At 44.5% G+C, this 18,568-nt stretch overlaps 3 protein-coding genes across 15 annotated transcripts; 1 reads left to right on the top strand and 2 right to left on the bottom strand.

Moving 5' to 3' along the window:
- Positions 1-118: 118 nt before the first annotated feature.
- On the bottom strand, positions 119-2,114 carry LOC125771493 (PXMP2/4 family protein 3). Of its 4 annotated transcripts, none has more exons than XM_049442177.1 (4): positions 2,039-2,114; positions 1,086-1,237; positions 631-1,006; positions 119-550 (listed from the first exon to the last, which is right to left on the bottom strand). In XM_049442177.1, the coding sequence occupies exons 2-4, from the start codon at positions 1,172-1,174 to the stop codon at positions 431-433; spliced, it is 585 nt and encodes a 194-aa protein (XP_049298134.1). In that variant the 5' UTR covers positions 1,175-1,237; positions 2,039-2,114; the 3' UTR covers positions 119-430. The 4 variants fall into 4 exon arrangements, with proteins under 4 accessions (XP_049298134.1, XP_049298135.1, XP_049298131.1 ...); XM_049442178.1 differs by lacking the exon at positions 2,039-2,114 and adding an exon at positions 1,960-1,983; XM_049442174.1 differs by lacking the exon at positions 2,039-2,114 and adding an exon at positions 1,663-1,920.
- A 16-nt stretch (positions 2,115-2,130) lies between these two features.
- Positions 2,131-7,962, top strand: LOC125771487 (E3 ubiquitin-protein ligase RNF185-like). 10 transcript variants are annotated; one of them, XM_049442159.1, is made up of 3 exons: positions 2,131-2,493; positions 3,574-3,656; positions 6,295-7,962. In XM_049442159.1, the coding sequence occupies exons 2-3, from the start codon at positions 3,625-3,627 to the stop codon at positions 7,184-7,186; spliced, it is 924 nt and encodes a 307-aa protein (XP_049298116.1). In that variant the 5' UTR covers positions 2,131-2,493; positions 3,574-3,624; the 3' UTR covers positions 7,187-7,962. The 10 variants fall into 10 exon arrangements, with proteins under 10 accessions (XP_049298116.1, XP_049298119.1, XP_049298115.1 ...); XM_049442162.1 differs by having other exon boundaries at positions 2,132-2,493; positions 3,574-3,622; XM_049442163.1 differs by lacking the exon at positions 2,131-2,493 and adding an exon at positions 3,164-3,312 and having other exon boundaries at positions 3,574-3,622.
- A 2,512-nt stretch (positions 7,963-10,474) lies between these two features.
- On the bottom strand, positions 10,475-17,447 carry LOC125772363 (WD repeat-containing protein 26 homolog). The gene is made up of 3 exons (XM_049444012.1): positions 17,439-17,447; positions 11,386-14,634; positions 10,475-10,500 (listed from the first exon to the last, which is right to left on the bottom strand). Exons 1-2 carry the CDS (start codon positions 17,445-17,447, stop codon positions 11,392-11,394), a joined length of 3,252 nt encoding a protein of 1,083 aa, XP_049299969.1. The 3' UTR covers positions 10,475-10,500; positions 11,386-11,391.
- Positions 17,448-18,568: the final 1,121 nt, after the last annotated feature.

Genomic DNA, 18,568 nt, shown 5'->3' with positions numbered 1-18,568 from the left:
AGTAGTAGCATAACTGATTTAAAAAAAACTAGAAAACATGTAAAATTTCTTTGCTAACTATTTTTGATTCAGAAGACGATCATGAACCTTCTAGTAAATAAAAAGAAACATATAAATATTCAAGACTAGCAAAACGATAATGGTTGAATTTATTTGTATTACAATCGAATTAATAACAACACCGAAATTTGTAACATTATATTTCCCCATCGTAAGGTTTTTATTTTCGTTAAACTCTTTCGTTCGTTCCCAAACCCCTTACCTAGCCATACAGTGCGTATTTTTGTTCTCGTTTCTACTCCATCAAACGTTATATGTACCCGGGTACTGGAATATTTAATATTATACAAACAAATGCAGTGTTCCTGGCAGACGATTAAGTTCTGTTCCGTTCCATATGCTGCTTCCCAGGGAGTCAAATGGGAGTTGATCAGGTGGATTTGCTCTTGTCCTGTGCCTGCTGTTGGCGGCGCAGTTCTGCTTTTCTTCTCTTAGTAGACAACACAACCATCCAACAGAATCCAATGATGTTGGCAAAAAGAACGCGCAGCTAAACGGGAGGTTAAAAGAAATGGAAAATTTTAAATTATTTTACTGTACTATTTAGACAATTTTCAACATTCTACTTACCATAGGTGGAACGTAGTTGAAGTTGATGAATACAGGCAATGTAAGGAATTTCCAATTACCCCGCAGAATGCTACGAAACTGGGTAATCAAATTGACGAACGCTTCGTCGTGACTTTTGTACTCAAATCGCGAGATAAAGTACAGCGACAGGGCGGTAATGACTGGCGCAAATAAGGTTCGCTCTCCAAGCAACATTAATAGCTTCTTGAAGCGGGTATCATTAGTAACACGATCTAGCCAGCTGTAGAAGAAATGCGACAGTGGGCCAGTAAAGATCAGGCCGAACAAACCGTACGCCAGCACCGAATCCTTGTTGACTTGCTTGACACCACCGAGCTTCTGTGAGACCAAGTTCGCGGAGGATGCAATAACGCAGCTGGAACGAAAATTATATAGCCCTGTGACAAATACCAGTACACCCGGAACCAGTTGCTGAACGTGGTGAATAACCTTACCTCGTTAACGCTTTCGTACGAAGTGGATGCTCGAAGAGTTGTTCCAGGTAGGAACCGAGCAGGTTGTAAATCGGTCTCGAAAGGGACATATTGTCGGCTTTTTAAAAGGTCAAACACCAAGCAGGAGTTAAAAATACGATGTGAAAAGTGAGCTGTAATTAAATAAAATTAATTTATAATTATTACTCGATTGTTTCGTGTCATACCGGTGCAAAATGCAAATTTAGAATGGAAAACACACACCGTACGTCAGGACCGTATCAAGTTACAATTTACTCTAGTTATCACTTCGCAAAAAGAAGAGAACGATCGTGCGAGAAGCGAACCAAATGATAAAGCTTCTTGCATTATCTGGTGATAATACAGTTGGACGGCCAGTCCTTCTTGGGTTCTCGCGACAAGCCAGATACGAACTTTGAGCAAGTGTACCAGAAGGCCAACCAAAGTTTAGTCTCTGTCGGATAATGGGCGATTATTTCACTTGATAAGCACCCCGGCAGATAGCACCACGATCGTAAACAGTGGTGCACAAATACAGCAACCAAACCTCGGCACATAGGTCAAAGGTTTTTCTTACCGAGAAGGAAAAGAGGTCAATCGAGTGTAAGCTTGCCTTTAACGTGGACAATAGAGCAGGTTTTGGGTTACAAACATTCAACTTTACAAACTATTTGTTAGGCCTGCAGTAATGCACTGTACGGAGCAGTATTTTATTTGAATTTCACACTTTTTGCGTCGATTTGTACCAAGAATTAGGTCGCAGTGTTTTGTTGAACCGTACTAACGGTATACCGTACTGACACTGATGTTGACAGTCATCAAGCTGCTTTCTGTAGCGAACACTTTTCCCTATTTTTGGAACATTCGTACGAACCTTATCAACGCATAAAATTCATCTCAAGATAACGAATTACGTATATAAAGTCTGAATAATCAAAAACAATCGTAAATACCTAGTTCAGTTCCTTTCTGCGGTGGCAAACATATTTGTGTCAACCGGGCTTTAGTATGAAAACTGTCAACAGTGTGACAGCTACGAATCGGCCCGAGGTGGGACAGCTGTCAGACGTAGCAAAAGGAAAATATTATTTCATCACACGCAAACGAATTTTAAAACGGTGTGGACGTTCATTAAGTCCACGTGAAATTACGTTCAAGTTGTAGTGCATTTATCGCCCCGTTCTCTTCTCCTCTTGTTGATGTTGGCCACATAAATGGCAGCAGCAACCATTTGTGAAGGAATTGTTTGAATCCAGTCAGCAATCAGTCGCGAATAATTTAATGGATGGTAGAGACTCATCGGAACAATCACCTGATATCGCAATATACGTACGTGTCTCTTTGTTGAATACGAGCCGAACGTAATTTACGTGAGCAGAAGCCGCGGAGTGCTGCATTCCAAATTCTAGTGAGTGTTTTCTACAGTTGATGTGCCTTAGTTTGCGGAGTTCCAATTTCTACTGTGCTATCTGTGTCTAACAATCGTATCCAAAGCTTTCGTTGTGTATCTGATAGTGGAAAACTGGCGTTGGGAGGTTTCGTTGTTTTTAACAGCAACAAAAAAGTCATCAATCCATTTACTACGAACGGCCAACTATTGCCAAGGATAGTGAATACCCATTCAGTTGGAAAGTGAATCTGAGCGTACCAATCGAATGCGATCGAAACGTCGCGAACTTGGGGGGAATATGAAGCGATGAATACCCACTATCACCCCCCAAAACGAAGGGGTGAGAAAGAAGCAAAGCCACTCTGTGCCGTTGTGCGTGTGTTCGTTGTTTTGTGTGTGTGTGTGCAAACAAACAGGGATGTCACAAGTTAGTGCTGCACCAAAAAACCCCAGCACAATATCACTCCCTCCATCATGTCCTCCTTGGGTTGGAAAATAATGTCCGCCCGGTTTGTGATTTGTTTTGTATGCATCTGTTTTGCGCTCCCCATGCCGTGTAGGCAATTGACGTTCACCAGCACAGTACATAGTGCGCCTGTGCGCTGTTGGTACATACATTTTTTTTTTCGGGGTGTATTTTAGAGGGTGGTGTCGTGATTGGAACCATTGTAAGCATATTTTGGTTAATTGGATCAACACCACAAACGTTGAACTGTTTGATCTAGTTAGCAAGGCAAGGCGTTATCGTCAGTTTATTCGGTGGAACGGTTGTATTAGATAGACTGCAAATTAATGTGGTTTGTGCTATTGCTCTAATCCTTCAACCATCATCCGGGAGTAAGTTGTAGACCACGGTGTACGTGACTTCGGCCATAAAGTAGATATCCTTTTTTTGCTTTTGTGAAAGACATGTGAAGCGTTAAAAACCAGTTTTGCTGCTTGAACTTTATCCATTCTCTAGTTATGTGGTTTTTATTTGCCTATCTGATGCACGTTACCTCCTGGTTGATACAAAAATGTCCTGCATACACATCGGGTTTGGGATTTTTTTTCTCCAGTTACCTGATTCATGTTTTTTTTTCATGCTTCCATTTTCAGTGTAAAATTATGCGAAGGAGCTGAATTACTGTGCGGCGACCTTCATAATGTATGTCGACCACCACATTCGCCCCCAGGAGGAGGTACCATTGAGTGGGTGACAATGTTTTGCGCGAGATTCGAACCGGGAAGTTGAAATAAATTGGTCCATGTTGACACCGGACTAGGCAAACTAGATCGATAGCCTAAAGATGATTCCGACCGGTTTTTGGTTGATGCGCACCATCGAGACCAGGAAGCGCACATTGACTACTCTAACGCCGAAGCAGCGCCGCAGGCGAATGGCGAATCTGGCGGAAATATGGAAACGTTTTTCGAAAGGTGTGCACCACACACACGTGTGCCCGTCATTGAAATGGCCATATCGCACGGTCAACGACGATGGCTCCGTGTATCTGCCCGTTGCTCATCACATGATGAAGTGGGGTTGTTGTGGCATGATTTGATAATGCGCCCAAGTGCCCTATCTCGGCTACAACACACACGTAAACGCGCGGAAAAAAACCATAACAAATGTCGTCGTGCGTGCCTGCCACAAATCACACGCCAACGATGATCTTCATCGTTTTAAGCTACGGGTTTTGGCTTGGTTTCACTTCGCCTGTGAAATCGCTTTTTGGGTAGTTTTCGTCGTAGAAACATATTTTTGCTGGTTGAATGACTTCTAACATCTAGTGTGCCGTGGCGTGCGTGTCGAGGGTGCCTTTTTTCTCGTCCACTATCATCACCATTCAACGGTGTGCTAATTAAGTGCTTCTCTTTAGTCATCAAGCCAGCAGCCAATATCGGCAAACCCGGGGGGGGCAAACATTAGCTCATGAATATGCCCATCCATCCATCCGTAACGTGGTTTTGCGGTTTTGAAATCCATCCCAACGGCAATGAGAGATACAGATATTCTTTGGTCAATTTTCACTATCGCTTCCAACACACCACCGCTACGTACACCTTCGTTCAAGGGCATACCGGACAGGGGGGAGGGGAGGGTATTGCATCGGCCTACCGTCATGCCCTACTGTGTAGGGGTTAAGCGATCCATCTATCCGTATGTGGCTACATGCATATTTATGTACGGCGCAGGGCAATTTTTTTTTGTTGCACCTTTCATATTTCCAGCGTACGGGCACGTATGCTGCACTCATACGAAACATTAAACTGAGAAACAATTTGGGTCGCCACAAATGGTCTCGGTCCTGTCGCTGCCGGTTACCGGTTGTGTTGTCGCAAAAAGACCCGTCCGTAACCTTGAAGTTAGGTTTGGCTAAATTGTTGTTGCTTGGTCTGTTAAAAACCCTCCCCTTCCCACCTCATATTCATAATGGCAGGGAGGGGAGAAAGGGGGGGAGTAAGCAAAACAAAGAACAAGAAAAAAGATTTTAAATTATTCAAAGTAAGGCACCGTTTTGCACCGAATATCGCGGCGGTCAGGGACGTTTGGTTTCTGTGTGTTTTATGCTCTATATGCACTTAAAGAATCAAGTAGTTGCTCTATCAATGAACTAAGAATACATACCACAGTAGGTACACTAGGTTGAGGGCGCTATAACCTTAATAGGGAATGACGCAGTTGACAAGATTCTTATCAATTCAATGCATACGCATGTTCCCGTCGTGAGAAGTAATCTGGTCAGGGTACAACCTCTTCGGCGCAATTTTTTTTATTTTTGCGTTTACGTGCAGATTGTTTTTTTTTCTCTGTTTGAAACACAATTATTTACAGACATCTCTTTTCACACCTTCAAACATTTTATTTTAAGAGCACCGGATACTAGATTAAACGGAAATCATTTCAAAACAGTTCACCCTGTAATAACCTGAATTTGCTTCGTAACTGAATCGTTAATGTTTGATGATGACGTGGACGCCACTTCCAAGACGCCGTAATTAGCATAAAAAACCCTCTACCATCGAAAAAGGACACGTCACAAATGTATTGCGTTTACGTGTTTCTAATACCACCGTGTTGGTCAGATATAGTAGAGTTTTTTGTACATCCATTTGATTGGTGTTCGATATGCGACGTACATCCTCTCTTACGATCGGCCCACCGACGTTGTTAGGCAGCTGCGTTGCGTGCGTAATGTAAAAGATGGTGACCATTCTTTCATAACAATAGCAAAAAGGAAGTAGGAAACTGTTTGTTTACGCATGTTATTCCACGCACAAAACAACATATTGCTCTTTTGAATGTTTCAAATTTTGAAGAAAAACAACTCAATACGTTCTCGTTCAAGAATCACTAACCCGGTTCATGTTCATTTGTATGCAAATGGCAAGAAAAAAAATAAACTCCACAAGGTTGCAACCTTGAAGAAGAAGAAAAAATTCTTTATCCTTCACTGTTGATTTTTGCTGCACCAAATTCTCATATATATATATACCAAAACGGAAACCACCCTGGCTGGAGCCACCCTGAAACGGATGAAATATCGAGAGTGGTTAAACTGGCTTTCAAACTTCCACTTCTTCCGACGTGTGAAGTCGTTGACCATCGATGCAACGCTTTCCATATACGATTGCTGCAAGCTTGTTGGTTTGTTGACAGAGGAAAAAAACCTTTTTTGCTACAACCGATCCGATGACAAGGCGTTGCTATGGGAGCTTTTGGGTACAGTTTTAGAAGCCACGTGTTTAGTAATCTTTACAATGTATTGATCTAGTCGAGTAGAACGATCGAACAGGCAGGCGTTGCTAATTGTTTCTCCCTTTTTTCGTTTTTAGGTGGCGAAATTGTCCTAATTCCATCGGAATGGCATCAACGACAGATATTCCTCCGGCCGTGGGTACATCGCCCACCGCTCCATTGCTAGAGGATCTCAACGAGGACACGTCCTCATCGTCTACCTCGACGGCGTCGACGACGACGACGGACAGTGGTAAACCTTCGACATCGTACAGCTTTTCCTTGATCGGTTCGGATGGGCCCGGAAGCAGCAGCAGCAGCAGCAGTACCAGCTACAGCACTAAGCGAACGCTAGCAAATGAATCGAACGACGCCGGTGGCAGTGCATCGAACAGTAAAACCAAGATACAGCTAGAAAATGTCACCGAGGAGAGTGGTGGTGGTGGCGAAGGGGAAGGTGCAGCTGGACCGTCCTCGACCGACACGGGCACCGGTGGGGAGGAGGAGAAAAAGGACGACTCCATGTTTGAGTGTAACATCTGCTTAGACACGGCCAAGGATGCGGTGGTCAGCATGTGTGGGCATCTGTTCTGCTGGCCGTGCATTCACCAGTGGATGAACGGGTACCGCAACACCTGCCCGGTGTGCAAATCGTCCATCAGCAAGGAGAAGGTCATACCGCTGTATGGGCGTGGCGGCAGCAAAGAAGATCCGCGCAAAACCGTACCACCGCGGCCGGCCGGTCAGCGTACCGAGCCGGAACAGCCGCACGGATTTCAGAGCTTCACCGGGGACGGCAGCTTCCATATGTCGTTCGGTATCGGTGCGTTCCCGTTCGGGTTCTTTACCTCCACGCTCAACTTCGGCGATTTCCGCGGTGCGGGCAATGTGACGCGGGAGAATACGCGCGAAGGCGAGGAGGACCAGTTCCTGTCGAGTGTGTTCCTGTACGTGGCGCTCATCTTTTTAGCCTGGCTGGCCATGGCTTAAGAAAAAACGGCAAAGGAAGAAACTTCTCTTCATCATGCTGATGTGAGTCAGATGTGCCCGAAGACATCCGCACAAGTACACACGCGCACACACACACATATGGACGTTAGGAACAAAATGAGATGCGAGAATGATTGTCTAGCCGAATTGGGAACGATCTTTTAGTTAAGCTTTGTTGTTCATCGATGTCTAAATATTAGAATTATTGTTAACTTTGGCAAATTTTGTAGAACATTTTCACCTTAAAACCGTGCGGTACATGAACACGGTACAATCTGCTTTGTGATATTTTAGAGGGGAAAAGAAAGACGTTTGGTCAACGCAATATAATCACAGTGCAGTACATGTTTTACAGCAAAGAAACTAATGTTAAATGGAAGCAAAAAGTTTAGAAGGGTATTACGTTAAGTTTTCTTTTCACACACGCGAAAAGACAAACAAAGTAGGTGATGTTTAATGTTTTTTTTTATCTGAAGCCTTGAGAATTTGTCTTACGTTGGTAGACGTGTGGGTGTATGTGTGTGCGTGCGTATTTGTGCTTTGCGCATCGAAAGGTGTACGTAATTTATTGAATGTAATATGTATAAAAGTAAATTGTGCGCGCATAATGCATTTTTGGCAGGTATCCCAAGCGATCGGCGAAGACATTTGTAATTATGTATATGTGTATGTAACGTCTAATCTATCCTTATTCGTTTTCGTATGGGTTTAAAAAAAAAACAAGCACCGAACAGACTTTGTCTTGGTAGTGTTTTCTGTTTTTACTATGTTTTCTTTCTCGTGCAAACAAAAAAAATTAAGTTGGGAATACTATCGAAGGCACCGGGAACGAGAAGGAAGCGTGTCGCGTGCGAAACGCATCTCGTTATAATGAGTAGAATCGTGTCAGTAAAGATTAAGTGGTAGAATTGAAAAGTGAAATAAAAAAACTGTAAACAAAAAGAACTTTGCCACCATTATTGCTTTACCGGCGAAGCGGAGATGTTGCTCGGAAAGAAAGTACAAAATGTCTTATATTCTGCGAAGAGTTGATTCCTATGAGCCTTATTTCTCATGTTCACTCTATTCAAACATAGCGTTAATCAACAGTGAAAGATGAATGTTATGTTGATAGCTGAAACGGAGCAGGTTTCTGGAGAATTTGGAGAAGATTTCAACGACAGGGAAAGAGACGATAATAGTAATGATAAACATAAAAACTTTCTAGTCCAAAAATTTACTTCACTTCGGATGTGTACAAAATCACTCAGCTGTTCTTCTTCTGCAAAACATTAATATCTTGGCAGTGCTAATTGCATTTACCAAAACGAATAAATTGTTTCGTTGTACTTGAATCTTCTCATCGCTTCATAACAAAAATACAAAATACTCCAAGCGATTACCACATAGCGTAGTATGTTCGTTTTTTTATCTTATTTATTTTTCAATCAACAAAAACCTTTCATTCTTTATATCCATTTGTTGTCACTTTTCTCCTCACATCAGCACAATCGTATGTTTTCGCATAACTAACCGATCATTTTCTTTCTAATGTTAGAGTCAGCATGTGTTTTATGTTTTGTGTGTGTTGTATTGTGTTCATGTTGGTTTGTGTTTGTTTTTTAATTGATAAGATTGCTTGATCCTACTGTTAAGCTTCATTACGCCTTTCGTAACTGCATTCGAATGAAAAAATATTTTAACCTTTTACTTTGCTAAACAGGCTGCAAACCAGAGGCGGGTGTGAACGAACGAGGATGTGTTTTGCAACGGCAAATAAATTCTCGCATAAGCTTATGATCATCTTAAATAAATTCTCATGTTTTTTTTTCGAGTAAATAATAAAGAAAACGATTATGAAGAATGGTATCGAGAAGCTCGACTAATCAAAAACAAAGAAGCAAATTCCATCATTCGTTTTATTATTTTCCAATGAGAAGGATAAAATAAAATGAAAAAAAAAACACTAAATTACTCTAATATTTACCTTACATGAACGGATCCATTACGTTTCTTTTTTATCTAGCAAAGTACGAGCAAAAAACAATCAAACCGAATTGTGTTTGTAAAGTTACAAACGTTTTTTTTTCGGCACGCTCCTCATCAAGGCTTAACGAGCTAAGGGCCCTAACCATCATGTAGTAAAACGAAAAGAAGGAAGAAAAAAAACACATGCATTCTAGGTGATCTTCGGCGCAGCTTCGGGAAGCTTGTTTGCTCACTTTTTTGTTTCCTCTTCTGTTTTTTTTCTCCTTAAATATTCACGATTTTCGGTTTGTTTTCAATGTTTCAACCTGTTTTATTGCATATACTGTACGCAAACCGTTACCGTTCGCCTCAGTATCAGTACTTGCGTGCGCTCAGCTTTTCTTACTATAATTACTCTAAGCCAAACTTCTAAACCAAACCCTTGTTGTGTGTGTGTGTGCTGCTTCGTTCTGTTGTTGTTCTTTTTGCTGCTGCTTTTATCACTCGGTTGCTTCGATTCGTATCGATCGAATGAAAATGTTTGCTTGTATCTCTACTCATCGTTTGACATGTTTCAACGTTTCCTTGAATGGTTAAACGCTTTATTTGCCTTATATCCAATTCGGGTCTAGTTTTGTTTGCATTAATATATGCTTCTACTGAGTTATATTATACTTGGATTCTTTTCTTTTTCCTGCTACGTGCGAATGAATTGCATTTGCTTCTCACTTAAGCTTATCTTAAGATTCATCTCTTAGCATTTATATCCTTCGAAACTTCCCATTGGCTTTTCTCTTAAAGTTTTTGTTTTACTCCTTCGTAACCTGCTGTTGTGTGTGTTCGTTTTTGTTTTCCTCTTCTGCATCATCATTACGCTCATTGCACTATTGCGCTTTTGTATGATTTCTCTTACATTTGTTTGTTTTATTTCGTCGTTCGATTATTAAAACTACCGTAAATCGCTAGATTGCGGTATTATAAGTTTCATACAATCTTTTATGATTTTGCTTTATAACATAGTTCTATTACACCCGACAGTGTGTCTGCTGGTCGAATCGATGTGTACGTCCCGTGCCGGCGGACTTCCCCCGTAGGCATGCTGCGATATGCTTCCCGCTTCCGCTTTATTGCCACTTGTGTAACCTTTGCCCAGCAACAAGGAACCGACGATTGCAGACAACAACAACAACAACAGAGAGCTACGAGGCTCAGCAGTACAACGGCAGTACACAGCACACCACACGCAGTACTCACAAACACCTTTCTCATTTGTTTTTGCGGCGCTGTGAGCGTTGGTGGACAACCTTTCGCTTAAATATACGCTCTTGAGACCGAGGGGGGGGGGGGGGGGGGGGGGTTTTAAATATCTGCAAAGAAAAAATGTAGAAAAAAAAACGTACAACATAATCAGAAGTTATCTAATACTTGTAAACAAAATGTAATTTCGCTTTACACAGCCGTGACACCTTTTTTCGCTTCAAGTGTTAAAATCGTACAAAACCCGACCGCGGACCCAACAAAATTTATTATTTCGCTATGCCCCTGTTGCATTATCTATATTTAAAACACATAGTTGCTATTTTTAACCGAATGCATCAATCGATTGGTGCTTTCCTTTCTCGTCGCTTATCTTGTTTGCATTCATTTTACTGGTGCAAGAAAAAATAAACAGAAAATGAAAAACCCGCTGCTGTAAAACGCAACTCTCGGTTAGCGGTGTACGGGTGTAATAGATGGAATTTAAAACCAAGGCCTAGGTATGCTTATCAAGTTGCAGTGCGTCGAGTGCACTGCCGACAGGAAGGTTACCGAGCGCGCGAGAGCATTCGCTCGCTTTCTTTTCCTTATTTTCGCGCACCGTTCCTGAGTTGGCCATTCGCCTCAATCCACGCTGTCGTGGGTTGTTTGGTTGTGCATTTTCGCTCGCTCTCGATCTCGCCCCCTACACACTGTCAACGGCTTCAACTAATTCTACACAAACACTAGGACAGCGTAACACGACGAGGTGTACATATATGTCCAATGGAGACGCGCAATGATTGTCTACAGTAATCAGTGCAGTTGTATGCATTCACTCATTAATGGAAACAACCCTTATAGTAGCTGCAAAGTTTAGAACTAAATGCGCTGTCTTCCATCCTGTTCCTTTATCCTCTTTTGCCCCGATAATTAGGAAGACAGCCCCTTAACCTTTCTTGACCATTACTCGCTTATTTGATACTAGTTTTCGTACCCTCATTTCCCTCACTCACCTAACATTATGTGATATTCCAGGACGATGTCGATAGAACTTCGATACTGCCGCCAGTTCCGCCGCCACCGGCGTTCGGTGGTTGACCGGAACCGCCAGCACCACCGCCGCTTCCGCCGGACGACGATGAGGTTGATGATGATGTTGAGGTTGCAGATCCGGTCGAACTGATCGAGGCACTATCGGCGGCACCGGCACTACCATTCGTGTGCGCCTGCGACGAATGTTGGTTGGCCTGTTGCAGCGAACCGGACGCACCGTTCGCATTCCACTGCGTTTGCGATTGCTGCGGGCCCCAGATGCGCACCGTCCCATCGTCCGAAGCGGACGCCAACAGTGACGGGTAGACCGGGTTCCAGCTGACACAGTTCACCGTGCGCGTATGGCCGATCAGCGTGGCCAGCGGTTCCTCCCGGCGGATGTGCCATATGTACACCTTGTTATCTTCGCTTCCGCTGGCGACGAAACTTTCGTTCACGCCGCCGAAGCACGAGTAGATGGTGTAGTTGCCCTGCGTGACACCCTGGAACCGTCGCACCAGACACTTGTCCTGCAGATCCCACAGATGCAATCCCTGGGAGGAGATATTGAGCAGCGCGAGCCGGTCGGCCGAGTTCACCGAGAACGTCATGATCGGGCACTGTTCCTGCACGATGCCGTAATCGGTGCGCGGATTGTCGAAGCTGTACCCCCGTATCCGGTAGTGCGTGTCGGCTGCCAGCACTGTTTTGTTATCCGACAGGAAGGCGAGACCGTTGACGCGCACACCCTCCCAGTTGTCGTGCAGCATGCCGTCCAGATCGACCAGATAGAACTGGCCGCGCGTGCCGCCGGTCACGAACCGTGTGCCGTCGCGGTTGAACGCGGCACACGTTAAGCTGTCGTCGGTCGAGTGTGAGAATTTCGTCACCAGCTTTTCCTGCTCCACGTCCCAGATCCACAGATCGGGACAGTCGTCCGGTCCGCAAGCGATGAAGTGTTTCGAGTCCGGGCTCCAGGCAATGTACGACACGCCGTACGTGTGGCCCTCGAACGAGCGTTTGTTGCGCAGGAGCAGCTTTACCGGGTCCACCTCCCAAACGATCACGCTGTTATCCTTCGAGCCGGTCGCAAGACGTCGCCCGTCCGGCGAGAACTTGCAGAACCACACCTCGTCCGAGTGATCGTTCAGCACCTGGAGCGGCTGGAGCGGGAATCCGTCCGCACTGCAGTTATGGTCGACCAGCAGCGACACACTGTCGATGCTGGTGCTCCACGTCATATCGTGGCACTGGCAGCGTTCGTTCTGTAGCTCGACCGCCTGTACGAGCAGCGAGCGGAGTCGCCGCGGAGGTAGCATTACCGTCGCCGGCAGGTACGACTGAAGCCGATCCATCAGTCGGGTGCGCGATTTGGAACCCTTGCCCTCCCAGCCGGCCCGCGCATACAGCTCCTGGTTGTTCGTGCACATCATGTACGACGACAGCTGATGGACGCGCGGTGTCTTGTGCTGTAACGGTGTCAGCTCGTTGCGCAGCACATGCAGCGCATCGATCGGACGGCCCTCCTCGAGATACTCCAGATACTTCTGTTCGAGCAGCAGGAACTTCATCTCGTTCATGCTCGCCCGATCGGTCCGGATGTCGACCATCGTTTGCAGCTCCTGCAGATCGTGGTCCGCCTTGTTCCAGTCGCCGGACAGCACGTGGATGCGGAACTTGGTGGCGGCCGGATGCTCCAAACAACAGCCCGATTCCTGCATCAGCATCTCAGCGCTGCGCTCCAGCCCAATGTCTTTCAGATGCTGCCCGATCAATCGCACGATGTCCTGATTCGTGCGGTCCAGCTTCACGGTACGCTGAGCTGGTGAGGGGCGTGATCCACCACCACCACCACCACCACCACCACCACCACCTGTATCACCGTTCGCAGTCAGTCCATTGTTGTTGTTGCCCATACCATTGTCGTTCTCGGCTGGGTTGTTGCTACTATTATTGCTAACGGTGGCGTTATTACTACTACTACTGTTGTTGTTGCTGCTGCTGCTGCTACTACTGTTGGCCACGGTGTGACCATTCAGATCACAGTTTGACGCGTCCATCGGGGAGGCGGTCGAGGAGGGGGCCGCCGGTGCAAGACCGGGGGCGGCGCCGTTCCGATTACCACCACCGACGTTATCGTTCAACATCTTTCGCCGGCGTTTCGAACGTGGACTGCAATCGTCGTCTTCGTCACTACGCTGCTGCTGCTGCTGCTGCTGCTCGCTACTCGCGGCAATGTAGTAGCAGTTGCTCGCTTCCTCCACTACTGCACCGGGTTCGGCCGCTACCTCCCTGCGCTCGATTGCGTCGTCTTCCCGATGACGCTGCACCGAGTCTTTGTTGCTATCGGATGTGTCTAACGCGCGTGCGGAACGATTATGTTGCTGCTGATGATGATGATGATGAAGTGAATGCCCGTCGCTCGTACCAACCGTGCTTTGCTGACGCAGCGACTGAATCGACGACGTGGAGGAGGACGATCGAACACGGCACGGACTGCAAGCCTCACCGAGATGGTGCTGCACCACTAGACCGCCCGTATGGGGTTCACTTTCGACGGATGCTGCGCTACTGTGCCGCTGTGTGGCCGTTCTCGTGCTACGGCGTTTCGAGCAAATGCGTTCCGCTGACTCGGTGGGTAATCCTGCTAGCGCGACGCTACCACTACCACCACCACCACTAACAACACCAACAGTTCCGTCAGCGATACCTTCCTCAACTCCACCACTTCCGCCTTCGCTTCTGCCTCCACTTCCGCCTCCTCCACCACCTGGCACTATCACTACGCGCGACCTTCGACGACTAGCGGCGGTAGTGGTGGCAGCAGCAGGACGACTATCGTCGCCCTCCCGTTCCTCCTTCTCCCGTTCGGCCACAGCCAGGCGTCGCTGGAGATGCTGCTCGATCGGTTGCTCCTCTTGTACGAGTTCGACACCTCCCACTAGTTGCCTCTGCTGCTGTTCTCGCTGTTGCTCCGGTTCTGCCACCGCGAAACTCCTACCAACTGTTTCGCGTTCCTGCTCCGGCTCCGGCTGACTGTCTACAACAACGACCACGATTCCGATTCCGTCGGCTGGCGGCAAGTCTTGCGTAGTCTGGCACGAGAACTTCCTCCGCTGCGCTGGTGGTGGTCGTTCATTGAGGTCTTCGTCCGACGACGACGAGGACGAGCAGGACCTTGCCGAAGAGCCGCCGCCAATCGGTTTCCGAAGGCAATCAATTTTGAGTTTCTATCGAGGGCACCATTCAAACTCTACGACCAGACGAGGACAGGTTGTGTTTGGAGAAGGAAAAAAGGGAAATGTCACAAGAGAAAGCAAAAAGAAAAAAAGAAGAAACAATTAAAAGGAATCATTCAAACCGTTCAAGTCACAATGGCATAAATTGAGCTTTAAGAATGCGAAAAAAAACAGTGTGTATTAGTCAGCAATAAATCCTTGATGGAAAAAAACGGATATCATTTCTATGCCACTTCTAAAAATGCGAATTAGAAATAGAATAATTCCTCCCTTATAAATTACTTACCAAAAAAGGAAAATTAATCTAGAAGACGAAGGTGCGCTTGAGCCACACTGATTCCTTCCTAAAAACACTGCTCTCACGCTTTTCCGATCCTGTGTGGTGTCTTCGCGCAGCCTACTACTACTCAAAAGACACCAACGTCGTCGTAACACCTCCGTCTTGGTTGGTCGTGTTTATCCGTTCTTGCTTTGGGTTGGAGAATGCAAGTCCGTTTGCTCCTGAATGCCACACGAGAGATGAAAACTGACAAGCTTGCTGCACCTACTTCGATGCAGCCCCTAGAGTGTTTTTGTCACTTTTTTTTTGCTACATAAACTTCATCGACTCCAAACGTCGACGATTCCGAACACTCTAACAGCAGAGCTAGAAGAAGGAAAAGATAGGGTGGAAAAAAATCACCTTTAGAAACGCAAACACAATGTCACGAAAAGTGCATCGATGGTCACGGATGGTGCACACCGACGGTGGGTATATGGTGGGTACGTTTTCGCACGAACTTATTCGGATTCGGATGGCCCCCTTCTTTTGCTAGACGTACAGTTGGAGTGTAGTGCTAAAACTGCACGAAACTTACACCTTTTTTTTTACCTCACAAAATGCAAATGAATGCGAAATTGCCGTGGCACGTCTGTACAAATATCATGCTGTATTCTCTTTTTCTTAATTTTAATTGATTTTGTGATTGCTGTTACTTACTTCTCCTAAGACAAGTCTTGAATGGTTTTCACTTTGACGTACCAAATGTAGAGACTGTGCTAAATCAAATGAAATGGAGCTAGCGGGAGGTACAGTTCAGGGTGACTACTTATCCTACTCTAGCAAACGTATATTCGATGCCCTTATTTTCCCCCTTCTCTTTCGAACGTTCGTTGTTCGTTTATCTTGCTCGCTCACTCTCTTTCTCCCACTAGATATGTTTGCATCACTCTCGAACGCAACAAACACATACGATGCTAGGCTGAGTAGCACAATACTACGCACATTGTCATACAGCAAAATGCAAGAGCAGTAGCAAATGAAAACAGCAATTGTGACACAGAGCGAGAAAACGCAACATTGCCGTGATTTCATTGACACGGGAAAGAAAGAGACGTCCTACATGATGAATGGAACATTCACCAAACAAGAGGAAGAGTCTGACAAAGATGCATATAATGCGTTGTTTGTAGCCCTTTACTGCATCCGTGTATGTACACGCTTGGTTTGTGCGTGTATGCGTGTAAAAGCGAGTGTAATGAGAACAAACCGATGGTGAGGTGTGAGTAGAATCGTGCGAGTAACAGAGAGAAAACATCAGCATAATATTTACGGTTCTTGTACCACCGAAACCAGCTGATTCTTATTGATGACGAATGATGATGATGATGATGTAGATGCGTATTATTTGCAAAGGGGGATTGAGATATGTTCCTTCGTTCTATGTGAAAAAAATAGTTTTAAGGCAAGTAGTGAAAGTAATAGTGATTTTGTAAAACAATCAAACAATTTTTAAATGATCACAAGTCACAAAGAAAAGCATTTTTTTTAACTGCATGTTCGAGCTGTCACTACGAAATCAATGCTTGACAGTTTCTTGTTGGCAGTTTTGTTGTGAACGGAAAGCTGTTTTTTCACTTGGCACTGTGTATAGATGTCGCTGTCGACAAACGTTGCCGTTCTCAGCATAATTTCATAAAACATAAAGAATCATATACGACTTTGCGAGAAATCCTTTCACTACATGCAAACAAAAATGTCGCCGTAAAGCAGTAAAATAAAACGAAATTGTTTGTTTATGCGTCGCAGCACCAGCAATTGCAGTGTGTTTTTGTTTACATTTTACACACTTTTCTAGCTCACGCACACACACACACCACGCGAGGTGACAAACACAACGCAACGCAGGACATTTGTCTTCCTTGCCCGATCCTGCTGGGCTGTAAAGTAAATCGAATGAATTACGCACACACACACACTCGCACGCACATTCATATGTTTCTTTGTCTCCCATGTTTATGGTGTTTCGCCAAATTCAATATGTGGTTTCTTTTACTTTTGAAAGCTTGATTCAAAGTAGACATTCACTTTGGTTCGTTAAAATCCGAAATCGAAAGCGACGATGTCTAGTTAATTTCACCTTTAACTAACATGGTTTTCATAATGGCAGGTTAGCGCACATACGCATACATCTACATCGATCCATTTTATCGTCACTGTTCACCACTCTACTAAAAAAAGGAATCTACCTAGGTATTCTCCCTCAATAAAGATGCAAAACCTTTGTAAACTCCAAAAAAGAAATCAAATCTAAGTAGGCACGACTCAAACCACCCATCACGGGGTAGAATTAATAATAGAAGCATGATCGAGCGTGTGGGAAGAAGTAGGACAGCAGTCGCTAAACATACACGTACACACAACCGATCAAGTATTCTTCAACAAAATGCTTTTCCTGTTGTTGGCTCCAATGAAAATGTTATGCTGAGTTTTCCACGCACATAAACGCACACCTTCTCTTTCACACACATCTCACAAAAAACATCGTGACTCGTTTACATACGACACAGAAAGGAATGATCGCATGTTCATTCAATTGAACATATTTCTTTTTTTCTACACACACCCCACACGGAATGGATACTCCGATGCGTTACTGGGTAATTTTAATCGTTCCAAACAGAGGGAAAAAATGTTTTCACTATGTCCCATTCGCCACAAACTCACACACACATACATACACACAACCACAGAAGATGTACGCACACGGAGCATGGAAGTTATTTTTTTTATACTATTCTATTAGCCCTTTCGAACTACGTCTTTGTTCCCGTGAAAAAAAAACAACTCCACGAGTGGCTATCTTTAATTATTTCCCTTTTCTGATCACCTTCACCCATGATTGTTTTGCTCACAGTGATTTGCATCAATAATCTGGATCACTTTGCGAAGATGGGCATACAAGTCTTAATATTATTTCGAGCACACCATGTTCACCACCATCAGCAGCACTTTTTGCTGCCTGCGTACATAAGTGTGCACAGAAACAAAGCAAAATCGTTTTCTTACGATGCGTTTTTCTCGGCGCAGTGAAGATTGCAATTGATTCGTCGTTGACACCACAAATAGCGAAACCGTAATAACGCGTCAGCGAAAGGGATGGTCGCTTCGATCGTTTTCATGGCATTAAGCGTAGATTTGACAAGACAGCATGTTGATAGAACTATGTGACAGGCGAAGCAGCAGTATTTTCACTCGCAAGCAGAATGAGGTAATCAACTATAATACTGAATAATGTTAACAATAAATTTACTTAAACATTTTCCACTCGTACTGAACTGTGTATTTCATTTGAGTTTCATAAAGACGTGATCAACAACATAAAATGACGCATGTTTGATTGTGTGTAAATTACACTTTATTGTAAAAACAACAGCATTCAATACGAAGAAGCATATCGCTCGCGCTAGTAAATTAGATAAGAAATGTTAAATGTATAACAATAAACAGATTCAATACATAATGCAATGTTATCGAAAGGCAAATAAATAGTGATAAAAAGACATAAAACCATGGAAGGAAACATAAATCGGCATAAACCGCAGCCAACCGAGTGGTTGGAAAGAAGCAATTGACAGCTGATTGTTTTGTTTATATTTTGCTTTT

The sequence above is a fragment of the Anopheles funestus genome, chromosome 3RL, assembly GCF_943734845.2.
Source record: "Anopheles funestus chromosome 3RL, idAnoFuneDA-416_04, whole genome shotgun sequence".
Lineage (NCBI taxonomy): Eukaryota > Metazoa > Arthropoda > Insecta > Diptera > Culicidae > Anopheles > Anopheles funestus.
The sequence above is the reverse complement of the archived record's forward strand: the minus strand, read 5'-3'. Positions and strand labels throughout refer to the sequence as shown.